The 23,407-nt window shown below is 31.7% G+C and overlaps 1 protein-coding gene across 1 annotated transcript; it reads right to left on the reverse strand.

Moving 5' to 3' along the window:
• Positions 1 to 1,638: 1,638 nt before the first annotated feature.
• Positions 1,639 to 21,808, reverse strand: LOC148279908 (uncharacterized). Its single transcript, XM_088229220.1, has 12 exons — positions 21,772 to 21,808; positions 21,331 to 21,378; positions 21,097 to 21,233; positions 18,866 to 19,190; positions 16,296 to 16,489; positions 14,904 to 15,079; positions 11,852 to 12,028; positions 10,670 to 10,846; positions 7,366 to 7,516; positions 5,840 to 6,026; positions 3,104 to 3,249; positions 1,639 to 1,990 (listed from the first exon to the last, which is right to left on the reverse strand). Exons 1-12 carry the CDS (start codon positions 21,806 to 21,808, stop codon positions 1,772 to 1,774), a joined length of 1,974 nt encoding a protein of 657 aa, XP_088085346.1. The 3' UTR covers positions 1,639 to 1,771.
• Between the last annotated feature and the right edge of the window lie 1,599 nt (positions 21,809 to 23,407).

Consider the following 23,407-nt stretch of genomic DNA (forward strand, 5'->3'; position numbering starts at 1 on the left):
TATTAATAAGAATGCATCTTTTCCCAGAATTCTAAATAATTATAGAACGTTTTATACTGAAATCGATAGATTATATTTCCCCACTTTAAACAAATTTAAAGAAAATGCTAGAACCCTAATTGAAAATAATCATTGTAATTAACCTTATTCTCCCTACCTAATATGTTATTTTTTTGTACACTTTAATATTGTAATTATTTTCTCTTGTTTGAAAGAAGAAAGAAGGGAGGACTGATAGCCGTATTACTCCGTATGTAAATAAACAAAAAACATTCACTTTTTCACTTTATTATTAAAATATTTTATTTATTTTTTACGTGTGAAATGATGCGGAGTAGCTTTTTAAAGGTGCGCTTTTTTTCTTCTTTTTATTACATTAAATATAGTTATGTATGGAAAACTATAATTGGCCGATAATTTTAGTTTATTTGTAAATAAACTAAAATTATTGAATTTCATTACTATCGAAATTCGCTAAATTATTTGAAAAAAATATTTATGAAAAATTATTCCATGCAGTAAAATCCTATATCTCTCCTCAACAATATGGCTTTTTCTCCGGACGATCGACCGTTACAAACCTTAATTTATTTACAAATGATATTTTAAACACAATGGAAAGTGGTTTTCAAACTGATGCTACATATACTGACTACAGTAAAGCCTTTGACAAAGTTGATCATTCAGTCTTAACACGCAAACTTTTGACTATAGGTGATCTTCTGCGCTGGCTTATATCATATATTAGTAATCGATGTCAATCGGTATTAATTGGTGGGTATAAATCTGACTGGGTAGAAATCTCCTCTGGTATTCCCCAGGGAAGTCTACTCGGTCCCCTTTTATTTCTTATTTATATATATAAATGACATTGATGTTTGCTTTCGTTATTCGAAATTTCTTCTTTATGCCTATGATATGAAAATATACGCTAAAGTTAAATCTCGAAAAGATTGCCTCATGATTCAAGACGATCTTAATCGTCTAACTGACTATTGTATTGAAAATAAACTGTTTTTAAATATAAATAAATGTGTCTGTATTACATTCACAAGGAAAAGAAAAATTCTTAATTTTGATTGCAAACTAAACAATAATGTAATAATGAGAAAGCACGAAATTAAAGATCTTGGGATTGTTTTAGACTCAAAACTACTTTTTTATTACCTCCAAAGCATTGAGCATGTAAGGTTTCATAATTCGAATGAGTAAACACTTAAATAATCCAAAGGCCCTTATTTCATTATATAATACATTATATTATGTACATAAAAATGTACATCTCCCTTCCCCTCCTTATCCTATCTTCAAGCATTATTGTCCTAATCCTGCCCAATTTACAGTAACGTTCTTAAAATAAATATAAAAAAAATCTTTGATTATTGAGTACGTGAAAATAACATTTTTATATGTATAAATTGTATGTATTTATTTGATATGTAATATATTGTCTTTACTAACTTTGTATACTATGTGGAAATCTGCTATTAGTTCTGAGTTTATACACTTTATCTGTTTGTTTACTAAAAATATGTATGTAGAACTGTTGATTTCCCAAATAAAATAAAATAATATAAAATATATTTTTTGTTGTAATGGCTGTTTTTTTTTTAATAAATAAAATAAAAAATAAAAATATGGCTGAAACATTTATTTTTAAGTTTTGTCAATCAATACAACGACTTCAAAATTATCTTCTTATAAAACGTCTACGTCGTCGTAGAGCTGATTGTTTCTGTGGAGAAATTAATTTATTTTTTTGCAGATGGAGTTAAATTGGTGATCCATTGTTACAAGCGCCAGTTATGGGAGGCACATCAGCCGCCGTGTCCGCTTTTCGAGTACTATGTGTTCGAACTTCAGTGTCTAAACTTTTCTTCCACGATTCTGTCAACACCGCATAAACATTACTGACAGGCAACTCTAGAAAGAGATACAGCGGGACAGCGACGAGAAAAGAAACTATGGTTGAAAGCACCGGCAATTTAATCTGTAAATTAAAAAAAAAAAACATATTGAATTATGATTCTGGTTGCGTTTTACGTTTCAGGTTAAAGTTTTTTTTTATAATAAGTTTTTAGTCAAATACAATTCTATTATTATTTATGTTCAAATCATTAGCTTTGAGGTCAAACATTTTAATAACTGTAAAAATATTTGTATTTAACCACTTATCAATCAATTCAAATCACAATTTGAATAAGGATACAGGAGATAAAATTTTAAATTAATTATTAACTCTTGCGTGGCTGTGATGTTACACTAGTACACAAGACATAAGACACAAGACTTGATATTTCTTTCTTATCATTTAAAATGATGAATTCATATTTTTTGTTATAATCAAATGGACATTTTTAGATCCGATTTGGAAAGTAAAATTTATATAACTATGCTAAATGTTAATACAAAAATATTTATCCTTTCTACGAAAAGAATGTATGTCCGCTAATTCAGCAACACATATTTATAAGAAAGAGCACGAAGATAGAACTCATAACAAGAAAAACAGAGACACTGTTCTGTGACGTGACTTGTGTAAAACCGATTCAGTCTTCATTGGGTTGATGACAGTGATGGAGGACGCACGCGCGTAACATGAGCGGCGTATTTTTGATTTTTAATTTATTTTTCTATAACAGGGCTAAATTATATGTTTTTTCGCATAAATTATGGAAAAAAAAAATGAAACAGAATGTCTCCATGTTTTTTTTTTTTCAAATGTCTGAACTTTAGAATATTCCGTCTTTTAATAGTGGCAACACGATGTTACATCACCGCGCGCAAAGGTATTATTTACCACAGTCTTTTAAGTGTTAAAAAAGAACCTAAATTAAACAATAATAATCCCGTAATAAATAATCAAATATCTTTGCAATATGGCCCATTTTTTTTAATTTAATAAATAGCAAATCGTGTAACGTTCAACCCCTTAGCTCCGCTCCTCTCTAATACTCACCCCTATCAATATATCACTGAATATTATGAACTTAATTTTATAGCATATTCGGACATGGTGGTGTTTGCAGCATTTGTAACGAACAAACAAATGAACTTAAAATAGGTATTTTCAATTTTATAGTACAGATTTTATTTCACTTACGAATGTCCATGTTGTCACTAGAACCGGTTGTGTTTCTAAAATGTAGAACATACATTCCTGAACTAGGAATTGAACAAGATATGCGCCGTAGCATAACTTGCTAGGAATGTTCCAGATCTTATGCTGTAAAAAGTTATATACTCCAACTGAAAATACAAACGCATTTGTTTGCCTTAAAAAAAGACGTGCAAAAAAGGTACTGATTTTAATAGTCTTGAAAGTTATTATTGGGTTGGCATGAAAGTAATTTTGGTTTTGTACAGTAAAATAAAATCATCATTATCATAAGTGAAAGTTTTACCATTCGAAGAGTTTGCAAACTTCAAAATTAATAGTAATGAGGTGGCGCTACGTCAGGGCAGAATGAGGAACGAGACGTCACTTCCCAACCAAGTTCAAAATTTTTTCCATGAGTACCGAGATATGAGTGAGGCCTGACATTGTCATAATGAAACACGATTCCTTTGTGATTTGCCAATTCTGCCCGTTTTTTTTATTGTTTTATCCAGTTTCATAAGTTCTTGATAGTAAAAACCTTTGTTTTTAGTTCTACCAAACAGACGACATGATATTTTTTTTATTCCATTTGGTTTTTTACGTAGTTTATGCTGGATCATTACGCTTGGACCATAATCGTTTTCGACTGATGTTACTTTAGATGACCCGTTTTCATCACAAGCGATGATTCGTTTCAAAAAAGCTTCGCGTTTATTCGCTTGAGATGCATATTAAGAATTTTTATTCGTCGTGTTAAGTTAATGTCTTTCAATTGATGCGAAGGCCAAACATCGAGCTTCTTGGCGAGTCCAAAACATTTAAAGTTATTTTCAGTTGTTGTATGCGATACATTACCCCTTTGAAATTTTTCAAACAGCTATATAACGATACTTTTAAAAAATGACGTTGATTCAGTCATTATAAGCTTTAGTAGGGCGACCAGAATATTGGTCATCTTTTAATGAAAAGTCTGCCGAACGAAATTTTTAAAATCAAATCCGACATGTGCACTCTGTTGCGCAATCGATACTATAAACTAAACATGAATTTTTGTATGCCTCAGAAGATTTTTTCCATTTACGGAAATAAAAAGTCAAATACACCAAAAACGTTGGTTTTTTACCCCCTTTTGGGAAAAAAATCACACTACTGTTAGTGTACTTCTAAGTAATAAAAAAATAACAACGCCACCAATGTGTAAGAACTGAAATTATTTGCAAGCCAACCCAATAATGTGCATGTAAAATAAATATTATAACAATCATAAAAAAATATTGTAGTTATAAAAATACGTATATGGTTTTATTTCACTTTTAGTTATAAATTTTTACCAGTGACGGACATCGTCAGACTGGTGGGAGACTAAACAAATTTCTATTTTATATATAAGTGCAAGCAGAGGTTGTAAATCATGATTTTATATAATTATGGAAATAAAAGAATTTAAATTAAAATCATTTAAGTATAAGGTAAAAACAATTAAATGAATATAAAAAAAATATAAATAAAAGTGGAATAAAACTACATACGTATTTTTATTATTATAATTAAAATGCAGTTCCACCAAGAAATGTCAGTAGAAAAACTCAATATATTAATGATAAAAATCTTAATTCACCCATATTTATACGGGTGAGATTCATCTAATTGAATTATTTCACCTACATACAAGGCAACGCGTGAAAATTTTCAATTTCTATACTTCTTCATGGACAGACTCAAAATATTGTTCAAAAATCCACCTGGTCCATGAAAAAGTATAGAAATTGAAAAATTCTTAGGCGTTGCCTAGTGTGTAATTGAAATAATTCAATTAGATGAACCTTACCCGCATAAATAAGAGTTTCAGCTTTTTAACTTCACAAACATCAACAGATGAAAGAATTGAAGGAACAAGGATGTTCAAATATGAGCAGAATGGTAAATGTTACACAGTGTGTAAAGTGGCCAGTTAAATCAGCCGTTGACTGGTCATAAGCCATAGACTAATATATTACCTTCTCTACAATGTTCTTCATCTCTGTTGTAATATGTAAAAAATCATTAATATTTAAACGAGTGTAATTTTAAATAAATAAAAAGATTAGTCTTTTGATTCGGTCCAGTCACTATGAAATATTACAGTTAAAATCACTATTTTATTGTTTTCTGCAAACTGAGAAACGTCGTTTTTATGATCAACACTATTTTCTGAAGGTGATTTTTACAGTATTTTTGTATTAAACACTTTTACACAGTATGTAAAGTGGCCACTTAAACCAACCATTGACAGGTCATAAGCCCTGTAAATGCCTAGACTTCAATATTCCTTTATTTAAGGTATATTCCACCCCTGTTGTAATTTGTTAAAAAAATATATATTTATTTTTCCATACATATATTTACAAAGAAATATAATTACAAAAATACACTTCAGAAAAATACATGTTAAAATTAAGCAATAACATAAATTGGAAAAAATGCCCACAAAGACTTTTATTTTTTAAAGCGGGCTGGTGTAATAAGCAAATATATTGGTAATTCACCTTGCGGCACTTGATAATACCAATACTTATTTTTTTCAAAATTGTTGACTGGCTGCTTTCTGCATAAATACGTTAAATTGATGTGTATCTTGATCAATTTATACATGGAGGCGAGATAATTAGTATTTAGATTAGGTATAGTGACAATGACATATTACAGTAAAAATTAATGTTTTAAAATTTAAATTTTATATAAAGTCACTATTATACTCACTATCACACCGGTTGGCCATCGCTAAGAGCAGAAAAGAGAAAAAAAAAGCGACCATCGGTTTGCTGAGAGAAACGTATATTGCAGATACGACGGTTGGTATATTCGGGTAATGTGTCACTATAGGGAGCGTCGAAAACACAATCATTATAAGTCCCGGCAACATTGCGTTACTTGCCACATTTAACCACTGAAAAGATACCCAAAAATTAAGCTGAGTTAGATTCAGGCTGTAGTCGGGAAAAACGAACGCAAAATTAGGAAATCATACGATTTCGCCATTTTAAAACAAATGTTTTTTTTTAATCAGGCATAATAAAAAACAATAAAACATACATTAGATAAAAAACAATATGCTTTAAAGGTATTTCTTTTAAAAAATATACTTAACAGTTTTATGTAACTAAAATATAATTACTTTTAGACCGGCAGATTAGCCATTTCAAATTTAGACTAAACTTAGGTATCTGGGATCTCAATAGAGACTACGTATTGAACGAAAATTTTTCACAATAATTTAAAGATAATACATTTAACATAAAAGTGGCCGCGGCCAAATTTTTATTTTTTGTTTTTGAAAAAAAATACAAGCATTTCAAATGAAATACAATTTAGTGACAATTTCCTTTATTTATACTTAAAATTATGCCTTCGGTAATACTTTAAAAAAATATATATTGAAATACTTTAGTTGAAGCCTTTTTTTATAAAATTGTATTATCTTTTTTTGAAAAAAGACGATAATTCTGGTTGTAATATTTAATTTAAAACAATATCTTATTGACTTTTTTGTGACCTTCGGACCAGCCTTTTCGAAAGCAATTAGGGCTGTACTGAAGGTCAGTCTAAAGTCAACAAGATATTGTTTTTTTCTCACTCAAACGGAAGACATATCCCTAACAATACAACACATACAAATAATTTAATCACTAGATCCTCGACACAAAGACAACTTAAACAAATACAAACTAATACCACTTTTGGGCGAAGGGATTTTGAGTATTCCGCAATCAAAATCTATAAGCCACTTCCACGGTCCATTAAAACAATTAGTAACGAGAAAATGTTCAAACGAGAAATTGTCTAATTCGCCCAAACCAATATTGAATCAACTGCTCCACAAATGAATGATTTATGATTTGTTTTTGTTGTGTAATTGTGCGTTTTTAAACATAAATAATAAAGGTTTACAAAAATGAAATATAAACATAAATTCGTAGTGTATAAAAACTGTCTGAACATTTTGTTTATTATCTCCGTATATTAAGTCTTCTTTGTATATTCTCACATGTATTTTTTTTTTTTTAAATAGCATATTGTAAAGTGTCCTCGGCACGGGTAACCCCAGTAAGGTCACATTATTCTTATTAATAATCATTGTTTATGAAGTGGATTTTTTAAAATTTAATGAAAATACAAGTTAGTAATAACAAAACAAACCAACGCAAATTCAAAGTTTTATACTAGGATGTTATCTTTCCTTATCTTTCGCTTTCGAATCTTTTAGATACAGTTAAAAGCTTACCTACCTTGTTCTGTGATTTTTTTAGGTTATTTTTATCTATAAGATGTTGAAGGTATCCTACAATTAGCGCAACACCCAATATTCCCATGTGTCCTTGAAATTTTGTATACAAATGCATATTATTTGCATTTTTCATTCTGAAATCTCTCACTTCACTGTAAAGCAAAATAAATAAATTCAGTATTTTCTTTTTTTGTGGACATGATAACGCTAATAACAAAAAATATATATGGCCAAAGGCAAGAAGGATGATTTATTACTTATTAACGGACTTAATTTAAAAAAATGGCGTATCCTTACATGTATCTTAATAATAAATACAGGCACAATTGAAATAAAATACAAATAATGAAAATTAAAACTAGGACAAAAAATTCAATTAATAATATCTCTAGGCAAGATCTGGTCGATCTTAATGATTAATTAAATCTATAAAATTTATTGCGACAGAGAGGGGAAACATTATTGAGAAGGGAATATGGAAGTTCAGGCTTTTTTTAAATCGTATTATTTATTTTATTTATTTACAGGGCTTGTGACCTGTCATTGGCTGATTTAAGTGGCCACTTTACACACTGTATAAAATAAATTTAAATATGAATGACTCCCTAGGGAGGAAACCCTGCCAGTATGCAAGCATTAGGACATACTCAAACATTGTTGAATTAACTACGTGGTAAAATAAGAAGTATAAAATTATTATTTTATACTATTGTTGGAAAATTGTTTTCAGGCGTTGCCTAGTAGGTGATTTGGTTCAGTCTGATGAATCTCACCCACATAATAAAGTTCCAGCTCCTTTACTTCACAAAAGTCAACAGATGGAAGAGTTGCGGAAATGTGGATGTTTAAACATGAGCAGAATGGTGAATGTTTCGCAGTGTTTAAAGTTTCCTCTTAAACCAGCCAATGACTGATCATAAGCCCTGTAAATGCCTAGACTCCCATATTCCCTTCTAAAAAATGTTTTTCCTCTCTGTTGCATTAAATTTTAATATAAATAACTCCCTAGGGAGTAGTCTGCCAGCCAGTCTGCAAGCATTTGGACATACTCAAAATATTGTTGAAAAAAAATATAGTGTAGGCAAAAAATAAAATATTAATTTCTTAAGACAATCTGGTCTATCTTAGTAATTGATTAAATCTTGAAAGACTTACACCAAAAAAGTACAGATATTGTTCGAATTTACAATGCGACACAATTGGGACGTTGGTGCATGCAAAGCCATAGTTTGTGCTGTGCTGTTCAAGGAACAGTACTACTATGCCTTTCATATATTTTTTTTATTTTTTTTTTATTTATTTTATTAGGTAAACAAACAGTATGTTTACATATATTGCCAATTTCTTTGTATATTAGTGCAAGAAACTCATGCACACACCAAAAAAATTGTTCACACTTAATACAATAATTTAAATTATGTTCAATATAATAAATGTAAAAGAAACGAAATGAAAAAATATTTATGTAATAATACTCGTAATAATAAAGTTAAATGTCTGCTTCTCTCAAAATTTCTATAATTTTTTACCTAAATTTACATACATTGTCACAAAAAATATCAGCCTCGGTAAATATATTGTTATATTGGTCGCATATTCTAGGTATTGTAGATTGTTTAAAATAGTTTGTTGACGCGTTTTCAGTGTAAAACAAAAGATTTTGTCTCGTCGGTCTAAATAGCACACGGAATGGAAGTCTTTCTAGTAGGTTAGGAGAATCAATTTTATTATTTATTAATTTGAATAAAAATAACTGGTCCAACATTATTCTTCGATTTTTAAGAGAGTTTATTCCATGGTACTGCATACTTTTAGCATGATTAGAAAAGTTAATGTTTAACCGGTAGTCGACCTGCTTAAAAAAAATTGTTGGACCCTTTCTAGTCTATTAATACCTACATTATAGTAAGGTGACCAAATAGGAGTACAGTATTCTACCTGGGGACGAACAAATGTTTTGTAGAGTTTTTCATATGTCTCTGCATGTTTAAAAGGTTTTGATACTCGCATAATAAGTCCGACCATTTTATATATATAATGTTATATGTCTAAGTACAAATACGTTAAAACAAAAATAATTAAAAATGTAAATAATAATTGTGTATTAATAAACATAACTATTTTTAATCTCCGAGATTTTTGATTTTCTGGATTATGTGCAGTGTGCCTAACTGGGTACAAACTGTTTTAAGGCTGACATTTTTATGTGGAGCAAAATAAATTAAATGTAACCTCTTGTTAGTGAATGAATTATACAATTTAACAATATTTTTTCTAAAATTAATATTTTAAGCACTAATTTAGTTATATAAAAAAAATAAAAAAATTGGTGAATGTATTTTATCGTTACAGTTACCACGTTTTTTCATTTTTAAAATTTATTTATTACGACAGCGTAAGTCGTTGTTATGGTAACAAGTGTCACAAAAATATGAACTCTGAAAATCAATGTGTACCTATATTTAGTGATGGGATTCATCATTTTCAAGAACCGGTTCGTCCCCTCCTACCCCTACCCCCTCCCAAAAAACAATTATATTTTACAATGTTTGAGTATGTCCAAATGCGTGCAGACTGACTGGTTTTCTCCCTAGGGAGTTGTTCATATTTATTTGTTTATTTATTCTGCGCATTAAAAGATTCAAAAGTTAAATAACAATAATATTGCATAGTTGTACAGAGAAACTGTGTTTCTTAACCACTGTTAGCAATGAAAAGAGCGCTAGATTTTCAATCGCATTTTTTTATGAATTAAATTTTTCTATCTTATTCTGGCCCTGTGGGGTACCAGGCAAGTTATGGAAAGGAAAACATTATTTACTTGTGTAAATTTTTTAAAGCGTACATCTTTGACTATATTCTTTTTATTAAGTGCAATCACTTAATGTTTTTTTGTCATTCCAATAATTTTTTCGCTTTGCGAGGTTCACATATTTTTACAACATGGCAGACCAAGTAAATCGAGCGTGCTCCGACACATGATCTTAATCGGAATATTGTGTGACAACATAGGAATAAGGACCGGTTTGGCGAACTCTGAAAATTCTAGTTACCGGTTCTGGCGAATCGGTGCGATCCGGTTAAACCCCACCAATGTGTATACCTCTTTTTCACTTTAATGTTTTCTTCTGTATCATAATTTGAGCTCTGGTCATTTCAATTTGTTGAGGGCATCGACCAATAACAATGGTTAAAAGCTACGTAATATTTGCTTAGTATGATATGCAGTTAATGAAGAAATAACAAGTCTATTTGATAACCATCAGTGATAAAGACAGATAATGACAATCTTTTGTCGCACTTACTTTATTGAAATCGAGAAAAACGGAGGATAATCATTAACATAAGCTAATATTCCTGGAGTCAGCAGAGCAATAACAAGTCCTCCCCCCAATATGTACTTGGCATAGTTTCTGAATTGTAAAACCAGTAAAATCATTATTAATCCAACAAAATAAAACTGAGTATCTACCGCCAAAAACCTGAAAACAAAAAAAAATCATGACTGGTTAGACCATTCTGACTATGTCAGTCACTGGTGAAAATTCAAAATAAAAGTGGAATAAAACTAAACGAGCATTTTTATAATATTATATTTAAAATGCAGTTCCACCAAGAAATGCCAGTACAAAAACTCAATGTATACTCGTAAGATAATTATTCACGGTTAAAACATATTAAAATATTGAACTTTTGTGTGGCTGTGATGTCACACTAGTCGACATAGGACACAAGACTTGATATAAATCTCTTATTTTTTAAAATGATAAACTCATATTTTTTGTAATCTTCAAATGGACATTTTCACACCGGATTTGGAAGATAAAATTTGTATCACTATGCTGGATATTAATATAAACAATATATATCCTTGCCATGCCGCTAATTCAACAACACATCTGTATAAGAAAGAACACGAAGATAGAACTCATAACAAGGAAGACAGAGCCGCTGTTTTGTGACGGGTGTTGTGTAAAACAGATTCAGTATTCAGTCGGTTGATGACACTGATGGGGGACGCGCACAATGTATTTTGCTATAACAGGGCTACATTATATGTTTATTTGAATAAATTATAGAAAAGGAATTATTAAAAAGCATGTCTCCATGTTTTTTTTCAAATTTCTGAACTTTAGAATTTTCCCTCTTTTAATAGTAGTAACGCAAAGGGATTATTTAACATAGTCTCTTAAGAGTTAAGCATGTAAAGGTGAATTAATAAAATAAAAAGTATCAAAAAAAATTTGTCTAAAACATAAGAGCCACCGTATTGCCTTAACCCCATAAAAAAAATTCATCAATAAAGAAAAATTAACAATCAAAGTTAAAATACGTATTTAAGTTTTTTTGTCAAAGCAGTATTACAAAAATTCGAAAGGTTTTTCCTGTATGCAAAGTATTTTGAAGCGTTGGAATATTTACATAAAACCTTCACAAGTTTACAAAAAAACATCCAACGTATTGATTTAAAAAAACGTTTATAGTACCATCCTTGTTCGAAGCACCCAGTCTCGAAGAAGCTGTTAATGTAAAGAAGATAAAGCCACCAACTTTTTGGACACTCGTCTACACCCTTTTGAACCAATGGCGTAAGAAGTGGATTGACAAACCACGGATTCCAAAATACAGAATATCCAATGACGAAAGCGTACGCTGGAGTCAACCTAGGAAAATGTAAAAAACCTAAATCAAATTTGAATAGTAGTGAATTCAAAACTCATACCAAACATGACGACAATTCACAATTTGGTGGATTCATGATGGTTAAGACGTCCTAAAAATGTAGTCGTAGAACTCTAAATAAATAATGACTGAATAATAATTTATGGTTTTTGAAAGGGATGAAAATTTAACTAAATGTGAGATTAGTGTGAACGGAGATATTTTGAATCAGGTAGAAGAATTTGTGTATCGGGGAAGTATGTTTACTGGGGATGGAAAGACTGCGAAAGATATTGAAAGGAGGGTAAGTGCCGGGAACAGGGTGAACGGAGCACTGAAATCTACTTTGGCAAACAAATGTTTATCGCGGGAGGCAATACTAGCAGTTCACAATGGAGTTCTAGTGCCAACTCTTAAGTATGGAATTGGAAAAATGATGAAAGTAGGATAAATGCTGTCGAAATGCGATCCCTCAGGCGAATGTGTGGTAAAACGGTGTATGATAGATGCACAAATGTCGACATCCGCGAACTGTGTAAGGCTAAGAGACATGCATTATCGACAGAATCAAGAAAGGGGTGCTGCGTTGGTTTGGACATGTAGAGCGAATGGACAGCAAAAAAACGACAAAAAGAATCTACTATGCGAATGTTGATGGATGTTTAAAACGCGGAAGACCGAGAAAGACATGGCACGATCAAGTCCATCAAATACTTGAAGATGGACATACTAAGAGTAGGAATAATCGGCGTGCGAGCATGAGATGTATGAATGTAGAGAAAGCGAGGTCTGTATGCAAAGATTGAGTGATTTGGCGTTCTATCCACTCTGCTTACCCCTACGGGGAAACGGCGTGATGGTTTGTTTGTTTGTTTTGTTTTTTTAAATTTATTGCCAAAAGAGTCCCATGTTTGGTTTGCGTCCCGTAGCTCAGACGTGAGCTGCCGACGAACTGTCAGCCGTGGAAGTCCGGGACGGCGACCTGATGCTTAAGTAGGCAAGCGTGGTTCAGGTTTGCGGGAGGCATCCGTAATATAGGACTTAGCCAGCCATATCACCTTCGCTCGAAAATGGTTGTAATTTACAACACGGAAGCCGGACACGCCGCACTGAGCGAAGAACATCTGGAAAAACACATAGCAACCACGACTCGGCTTTCCAGCTGAAAAGGATACGATCGGCCGAGACACCATTAATTTTAAGTTTATGACTTCTATAGTGATAAGTTACAGTTGTAGATTTTAGTGTTTTTTTATTTTATTTATTTACAATTTTTAAAAACCCGTTAGGGTTACATTAGAAATTTTATATTGTCTAGTCATTTTATGTCTCGTCTAGCCTAGTTAGTTCAGTCATCATGTGCTTTTTCAGATTGATTTTAAATTTGTCTCCAGTAAAAGTTTTCTAGTAAGGTAAGTCGTTAGTGTTTAAGTCCATTATGTAGTATTAAGTTAAGGTACCTTGCGAATGCTTATACTGTAAGTCTTAGGAATAATCGATTTAAGTCATTTATAATAATTTATTATAGGTCATGTGTAAAATAAAGTATTTTGGTTACACACATAAATAGAGACATTTACCCAAGCGTCAACCACAACCATAATACAAGATACTCTATTAGGGATCTGATACTAAGTGAAGGGGTCAACACTGTTCTGGCATCGAGACAACACTATTACGTAGGCAAAAAGGTCCATAACCTTTTGCCAGAAGCGTGGAAAGACGGGAGTGTTGTCAAGTTGCGGAAGGTGTTGACCTCGCTCTTTAATGACATTGGTTGTAGGGAGTCAGAAAAGTTGATGCATGCCACGGGTTGGAGATTCTTACTGGATGTCGAAAATAAAATATAAAAATAAGAAATGATTTAAAAATATATATTTATAGATGGCAACTATGAACTTTCGCATAAATAAATTGTCTATGTTTTATGAATGTATGTATGTGTATGCGCATGGGTGTATGTATGTGTGAGTGTATATATGTGTATATATATATATATAAATATATATTTATGTGTATTTATGTGTATGTGTGTATATATATGTATCAAAATGTGTATACGAATAAGTTTATATTTTATTTGTATGTCCTTTCTATTAATTTGTTAACTATTATAATATATTAAAATGTAATTGCCTAGCTTGGAACGGGGTATGTACCCTTGTTAGCGGGGTTAAGTGAACGTAAAATTGTATTTTGATAAAGAGTGTAAATAAACAAATAAATAAATAAAATAAACTTAAGTAGCATGAGGGGTAGCATAATTAATATTTAGTAGGCAGGTGGAACGGGAGAATGTCTTTGACGAACTTGGATGAGGCTCACAACCCGTCAAGTCGCTCCTCCCGTGGGTGCGCACAGAGGAGAAAAACGCAAGAATGCAGAGTTGCGACATGGAATATAAGGGGACGCATGGGTGAAAAAATTAACGAATTGTGTGATGTGATGATGAATAAATGTTTAGATATATTATGTATCTATTCTCCAGGAACTGGATATAGGAGAAATACTGATATCCATGTGCGAGAAAAGAATCTTGCAGTTCTTTGGGCATATTTCCAGGAGAGATTCTGATAGTTTAGAGAAAACTATTCTCCTGGGAAGTGTTGAAGGGACAAGGTCGCGTGGACGTCAACCGACAAGATGGAGCGGTACAGTCACTGATATATCAGAATCATCACTGACGAATGCCTATAGAAGAGCACAAGACCGTTTCAGATGGAGGGAGACTGTCCACAGACGAGCCATGCCTGGAGTAAGGCGTAATCACCATCCTCAGACATAAGGCACGGATTGAAGAGATATTATGTATAACGAAAGTTGGAAGAAGGGAAGCGGTTCGATGGAACATGTATAATAAATGGTTTGAATGCATACCTGACCCACCGGCTTGATAAATTGTACAAGAATATTCCAAGTGGTTGAAACTTTGGGTTATTGCAATCGTGTTTCAAAATCTTAATAGTCATTAAAAAAACAGAAATACATAGGAAAATTTCCATCGTAAATGTAAAACTATTAGTAACCATTAATGCGGGGATTTTACTCTGTTGCTAAAAAATTAAAAAAACACATGGTTTTAATATCATACTCTGGAAAAATTATTCAATTTTGAGATTCGCTAAGGCATCAGGACAAAAATGAAGAAATAAGTCGACTTTAGTAATATACGGGCATAATAACGGGGAAAGAAACATAATGAAAAATACAAAATGAAAATCAACTAAACTGAGAAAGTTCACCAATCAACACGTTCTCCGTCGGGGGAAAAATTAAAATATCTACTAATGTATTTTTTCTTTCCGACAATATAACTTAAATAAAACTTTTGAGATATTTTACCAGTGACCGGGTTGTTTTTTTCGTAGCCGGCATCGACTCCGGTTACCGGAAGAAATTTCTAAATAAATAGTGTTCAAAACTAATATACGTGCTATAATTATTACGATTCAAATGCAGACCCACTGAAATATTTCAATAGACTAACTCAATCTACTCCCAAATGACTTTTGACTTAGTGGGAGAAGGATAACTTAGATGTTTCGTTGTGCCACAAAAACTTTGGGTATTGTGTATTATACATTTCCTATGTTACTGCGTTGAATATAGTGCTAGATACTGAAGCCTAATTTGCATGTTCTGATTATGCCGCTGCGGGTAAAATCTTTTTCTTTCCAGCCCTAAAACATCTAGACTGTCATCGAATGTGCATGTGATCTTGATTTTCTCAACGCGATCGCTAACAAGTTATTTAGTTACCAAACAGTCATCCCATATATTTTTACGTGTTATCGCATGCAAAAATAATAAAGAAAACGACAAATGCCTATTTGACCACAGGAAATCTGATAGAGTCTGTCGCGAAAAAAGTTTTATCAATAAAGTTGGAAGAATCCCATGACAAGGTAGGTAATTGCATTAATTTGTTTCGGGATTTAGTGAAAAAGTAAATAAAGATATTGCAATTGTAGAGACAAACTCCACGAACCAGCAAAACCCGCAAAATTCGAGCATATATCTGCTACCTGGTGAGTGGCGCTATCAATTTTTAAATTATAATAGTATATTCCTCGGTATCTCAGGTATGGCAGGCAAATATCACGAGGTTATCTTATTTTAATACGATTTTCCTTTTCAGAATTTTAATCTGATTCAGAAATAAACTGTTTATTTTTCTGAACTCAGAAAAACTATTTATATTCTTTTCCCAAAAACTTTATGTCTTAAGTACCAATGCTTGTTTCAACAAAATAACAAATACGTTTTTACCTCAAACGCTTCCGGATTTTGTAAGAATCCCATGGTGTACATTGTCATATTGTGAAATAGTAAAACGCTCATCATAAGGATACATCTGACCCCTTGCAGTCCCGGAATCCAGCTTTTGTTATCTTTAGGAGTTTTGATCAGTTCTTTCCAGTTATCTTGAAGGCTATACGCTTTAAGTAAATCGTACCCCTTTCCTGTTCAAAAAACAAAATCATAGAAGGCAAAATTATTATTTGATGTGTTTTTCTAGAAATTAAATAATAATTGAAGATTGCTGCTAGTTAAATATTTCAGCCATAAAAAATCACCGTCAGGTCAATAAAATAATTAACACTCCACGATACATATTAATTTACCGTTTCCTTCAATGCAGTCGAAGTGTTTATTAATATTTTATTTATTTATTTATTTATTCAATCCAATATAAAATACAAATACATAGTTTACAAATAAAATTATTTTTATTTATGGATGTAGCCACTCCACTGACCCACAGGCACGTTCCGGAGTGTCAGTGTATTATTTATTTTATACATAATTGTACATACTTTCACATCAATTGTTGTGTAAAATTTCAAAAGAAATCAAAAAAATTTAAACATACCTACATGAATAAATCAAAAAAGGATTTTCAAAAAACTAAAATTAAATCCTTAAATATGAAACATATTTCTCAGTTTCCTGTCTAGTCTTTTTAGCAATTCATTTATAGACTCAAGCTTTGAAAATATTGTTTTTCATTTTGTCCACCAATATGTCCTTGTTTAAAAAGTTGTATAGCTTAGGAGCCAGAAAAGTATAATGCATTTGTTCGCAAAATGTTTTTTTTCTTTGGGAGCAGAAGTATTATTTTTTGTCATTGCCTAGTATCGTAAATTGGTTGTCCGTCACAATATGTACGTATACATACATGTCTGTATTCTTATTTAGTTTAACAAAGGGGTTTATTTAAAAAAAATAAAAAAAATTGCATAAATAAGCATACAAATTTAATACCAGGGAATCTATTGAAAACAAGTGAATTAAAAAATGAATTCAAAGCGTTTTCTGGTAAGGATAGTCTCCATTTGACATGATTTAGTCTGTTTTAAGATGTAGATTTTTTAAGTTCCTCTGACTGGTTCCATTTTTAAAAGTTGAAAATAAGTTTTGTCGAGAGTATGTAACTATTTTCATGAACTATTGGAACATAAAAATTATTGATCTAGGTTTTTCACAAATATCTCAAATAATTTGTTCTTTCGTTGAATCGATACAATGAGTCTGCGTGTGATCCGCGGTAATAAAAGAAGGTGGTCTTAGATGGCACACTTTTTGGTTATGTTATTTTTTTCTTCGATAAAATTAAAACAACTAGTAAATACTTTTCAGCTGTTTTATAATAAACAAGAACACAATAAAAAAAGTAAAATGCTATATTTCAAACAAAATATTAACTGAAGAAAACCTAACTGTTAATCCCTTTTTAATACCATCTTATACATCACATACGTTAGGTCACATTATGTTAATTATTAATATTTTTTTTAAAGAAAAAATAAATAAATACAACTACCCAGAGATAAGATGTCATTTTATTTTATTTTAATGAAAGGTGAATTTATTTATTAACAAAATTATACCACTTACGCCATATTTTTTCATACAAAACCTTCAGTTCAAGATTTTCACCTTTGAAGTCAACCTGACCATTTTCCAGCACCAGGGGATATGATAAACAAATTTGCTTTTTTATCGGATGCTAGATGGTATATTTGTATTCCATCTTACCCTGAAGGTACCGTGTAAAATAATTTATCGTGTTTTAATAATTAATAAATACATTAAAACCACGCATTATACTCGAAGTATTATATATCTATTAATATTTCAAGCATTAACTTAGTGAACAAACATTTAACTAAATGTTATTAAATGTTAGTGTTGAAATGAAGGGTTGGTTTTATATTTTTGTGCAACGACAATGGTGAAGGTGTATAGTGGGTTTTGCATGTTGGTTTAATTGGTGTCCTGACGAAGAGACGGGTACGTCTTGAAACTGGCAGACATAGAAAAGTCGGTATGTGGTTATAAACAAGTATTATATATATATTGTTTTCTTTATTCCCAGGCTATCTCTTTAAGCAGGGATCGTTTGAAGATTCTACCATGGTGATTCATCGAACTTACGGACTGTGGTTCCTGAACCAATCGAATATCTGACTGGCCTAGGTCTGGACTCCTAAATTTCATTTTGGTTTAATGCTTTTTGAATCATATAAACAATTTTCTTATATCTAACGTTGATGGTCTCCCAAAGAAATTTGAATTTTACATAACACGATTTTGAAAGCACCAGTTTTAAACAAACCAAAATGGTTTCACTTCAAATCTCTATCGTGCACTTGCGTCAGACAAGTTCTGACAAAAAAACATTTGACAACACAACCTCGATGTCAATGGCGCCGCCGACTGCTTATTTGCGAAATTATTACTACCATGCTATCTCAGCTAATATGCCATCTCAGACCACCTTCCCCTAATTCAATATTTTTTTCAACACAATCAAATTATAGGTACAAAGTACTAACCTTTGGGTACATCAATTTTTGCTATGATGATGCTCGAAACAATACTGAGCAGTATAATGCCGAATGTAACAATGGCAAATATTATGCTAGGTGTACTTAATGTTTTTATTTCATATTTACTGCTACACTTTACATTTGTTATATTTCCACCGAAGCCGGATTCCTCCTTCATTACTTTATCTACCCACTCCTGTAATACTGCTCGTTGGACAGTTTCATCTTCGTGTAGTGTGCTGATATCTACACCAGAAATGTTACAAGTCTTGGTAACACAGACTCCCCGGTGTGCTATATCACGTCTGTAGTGTGTCGTGGTATCGACATTCTGCAATAATAATAAAAATTATGAGACTTTAATTAGGATTTTTTTTTGTCTATAAATCATATAACACAAAGTATTATACAAGTATAATACGTTGAATTAAATTCCCAGGAGTTACAACAACTCAATTCGAGACATAAATAATATTAGCATTCAGAAAATAACACATATTGAGAACAACAAAGAAACAAAGCAAGATTAGCACCTTTATAACTAAATATACAACAGCAATATATACGCCTAAAACCTTTTTTTACACAAGCAGAATAAATATATATAAAAAAACGCTTTTAAGAATAAAAAAAGGAGTGAATCTACTAAGGGAGATAAGGTCATTAACATCCCATGCCATGCAGATGATGCTGCCATAGTGATGATGAGAACATATCCATCTCAGTAAGTAAACATCCGGATGCCTAAGAAATGTCGTAAAGTACAATGAACAAATGATTGTTGGAAACATAATTCGGATATACAAAACGTGTGTCAGACCAAATCATGGTGTATACAACAGAGGCGAGGATAGATAGAGAGAAAAATTAAATAAAAAACCAAGTAGAAAAACTAAATAGAAAAACCAAATAACTGCTTCGAACGTCAGCGAAAGTACTAAAGGCAATAGCAGGGAAACCCAAAAGAGGCAGAATCTAGAGTCAAGAAGTTAGACGGATTTACGATACCCATTGCATAGTAAATGGATTATGGAGAGATTACGTCAATAATTCCATTAATCGACAGCTCAAAAATCCCCTATACCATCGCTCACGAAATCCCGGCCGTTTGCCGTCTGCCCAGAAGACCACCAAGAAGAGATTAGGAATCTCTGTCTTTAAAATAGGTGACATTCGTCATATTGATTAATATGACTAGGACCCAAGACTCAAACTTATTGGACACAGACGTTGGGTATTATCGTTTTGTTTTATTTTTTTAATTAAATTATTAACCGACGTGCTTTAAATTATATTCTGAAAGGCAGCTCCAGCGTTTCAAAATATGTAATCCCAAAGTTTGATTGAATTTCAGTAAAAAAAATATGAAACCGGTCATCGGATATTCCAAATTTGTGGATTAATGTATCACTCGTTTTTTATTTCAATAATAAATTACAATGAACTTCCATCAATAATTTTCACTTACAAACTTAAATGTTCTTAAACATTTTAATCTTTTGAAGTGGCTTATGATTATGAAAGGGTTTTTTAATAAAATTTCTGTAACAAACGCACGGGGCATAACAAAAAAGGCAGTTTTATAAGTTCCTTCATTCAATTTTCTCATGGAATTTTGTGTATCTTAAATATTTATCAAACTATACGTAGAAAAAATTCAATCATCAGTTTTATTGCTTCTGTTGAAATGATGTTTCTAATAAATGACATTTTAACATTAATATTCTTATATTTTTACGACGATAGTGAAACTATTTAATACAAAACCGATGATTTTTATATTAGAATCAACTGCAATTTTTCCTCATATACTGTGCCAAATTAAACGTATCGAGACTGAACATATTTAATAAAAAAATATTGAGTATCTACAAACTTTTTTTGACAAGTAATAAGTGTAACCTGGTGTAATCTGAGACTTCAAGTTTGCCAGACGAAGCGCTATTCACTACACTAAGAGGCGGACTTTTTCCTACTTAATTTTTTTCCTGATTTTTTTAAAGCGTAAGCGTAATATAACGTTCGTGCATAAATACAATTAAAGGTTGTTTTATTCAAGGTTTGCCCCAAGTGTTTGAATTGAATTGAATTGAGAAATCATATGAAATTTCGCGTGGTTTTAATTTGATGATATGGAATAATATATGAATGATATAATGTACTAGTATAATATTAGAATATATTATATGCATATGATACGAGTTTCTCTAGTGTTCATAGTTAGTGTTTTTGATAACCTTTATTCTGAGCCACAGATCCCCTGGGTCGTCTGTAGTCAACTCGATATCCAAAAGACAGTATAATCCTTTGGCCTGAATAGTATGGCAGCTTTCATAGTCATCTTGTTTATAAAGCGGGGGAAAGTCATTGAAATCTGTCCAATTAAATAAAACAGTTGTTTTATATAAGTAAATTAGATTATTGACAGTATAAAGTTGGTCCTAATGTTTGAAAAAATCTAATGGATTTACCATCTAGAGTAGGGTTGCCATATTTCGCTAGAGTCTCGTCGGGACGCTCTGCAATGGAGATATGCAGTTAAAAAAAAGGAAATTTCATAACGGTTTTTCACAAATACAATGGAAATGTTTTTCTTACATTTCATGTGGTGTTTCTTACCGAAGAAGTACCGCTGGCTATATTTATTGCATGACTTAATATTAACGTAATACTGCAATTTTGATTCTACAGTCCCTGGGCCGCGATTATGAACGGCTATCTTTATCGGTATATACTTAGACGGTATAAACTAATATCGATATTTATGTACGAAAGTGTGTATTGAAATTCAAAGTATCTTCGTCGCTAAGCGGTAATTGAACATGTTTGGAAAAAAAATTGTGGACATATTATATTTTTCATACATAAAACTCAATTTTACTTTCTAGATAAAATTGTAGATACATTTTTACTTCCCATCAGAATATGTACCCTGGCAGCAAAAGACATTTTTTATCATTATGTTTTTATGAACAGGAATTGAATTACTGACTTTCACTATATTAAGGCAAGTTCAGCTTCCACGAAGTTCTTAAGATACATCAATTGCTGAAAGTATTTTCCACCTTATTTTTACATTCATACTCAATACGGCACTGGAAGATTTTTGTTGATTGACAGCGTTGCACTGTGTAAGTTTAAATCGGGACATTATCGGGACGTCGGAACAGGAGACTCAATAATGGTGATAGTCCCGATATATCGGGACGGATGGCAACCCTAATCTAGAGAGAATATCAAAATGCAACAAAGATGATCATATTCATTAGTTCGGGCCAGTTGCATCAAAATACGTTAAGTTTAAAATGAAACAATTCTGACGTTTTCATCAAAATGGAAACAATGTCGATGTTTCATATGAATTTTCCCATGCAATCTGTTTTGTATATTTTGACGAAAACGCAACAATTATTTAACTTTAACTTCAAAAGAAAAAAAGAAGCTTAAGCGCCTTTTCGTTTTTTTTTGTGCAACTTGCTCATTGACGTCTTCTTACTTATGCCACAGAGTTTCCTGGATTCTTGTTTTTGGGAGGCTCAAACATTAATTCATTGTTGATTGATATGCTACATATTTCAACTAAGGTCATTCACTTACGTGTAATATGATTTGTTATTACTTGTCTAAATTTCATTAAAAATTTTCTGTTTAATACCAGGGACCTTATGCTGGACTAATTAGTCTTTAGAATCGTGTGCGACTTCTGTAATTCGACGAGTGACAGAATTCTCAAACTACCCATACGAATGCAGTCGATTGGTTTTCAATCGACTTTATCTCGAGTGCCTCAAAGCACTCGACATTGACAATCGATGCGACATCGTAACTTCTGCTGTCAAACTTCCTTTTTGTAAAAAACTCCGCATTTATGTTTGAATGACGATGTATTTTTGTTGTATTTAACTTAAAATTTACAACACTGATCAATATTATAATGATGACGTATCAACAAATGTGCAACAAATACAACTGTTCTTATTTTTAGTCCATTATTAAATGAAGTTTCACTAGAAACATGATTTTAAAATTATTTTATCGCTCGTCGTATTTGAGATATATTCGTGTTTTTAAAATCCATTAAATGCATATTAAATGTTCTAATAACATGTAAATATGTGTTATGTCAAAGGCAAATAAAAATTTTAAATGTTGCAGTGTCTCAGAAAAACATTTTTTTATATTTTTTCGTAATATTCCATACAACTGAGTCTGACAAGAAACAATAAAAGTTTACGTGTGGCAGGGAGCCATAGGCCATAGATAAACACGGATTTGTTAGTGTTGCCACTTTCTCATTCGTCTTCGTTATTAAATTGTCGGAGGGTTTTCAAGAATAGCATAATGACAAAGCAATCGAGATGCCCAATCGACTATTGTCGAGTGGTTGACAAAATGTCGCATCTTTCCAGCACAAGGCTCCTGTACGTTTAAAAAATGGTGGCAAGCGGAAATAAGCATTTTTTCTTTCAAACTTTAGCACTCAATAGCTGTTGGAAAATTTTCTCGTGACTCCACGTTTTCCCTACACTTAGAAGAAAAATCTTCCTG

This window comes from Micrasema longulum, unplaced genomic scaffold, assembly GCF_059751315.1.
Source record: "Micrasema longulum isolate JH-2025_06_02 unplaced genomic scaffold, ASM5975131v1 h1tg000645l, whole genome shotgun sequence".
NCBI classification, from domain to species: domain Eukaryota; kingdom Metazoa; phylum Arthropoda; class Insecta; order Trichoptera; family Brachycentridae; genus Micrasema; species Micrasema longulum.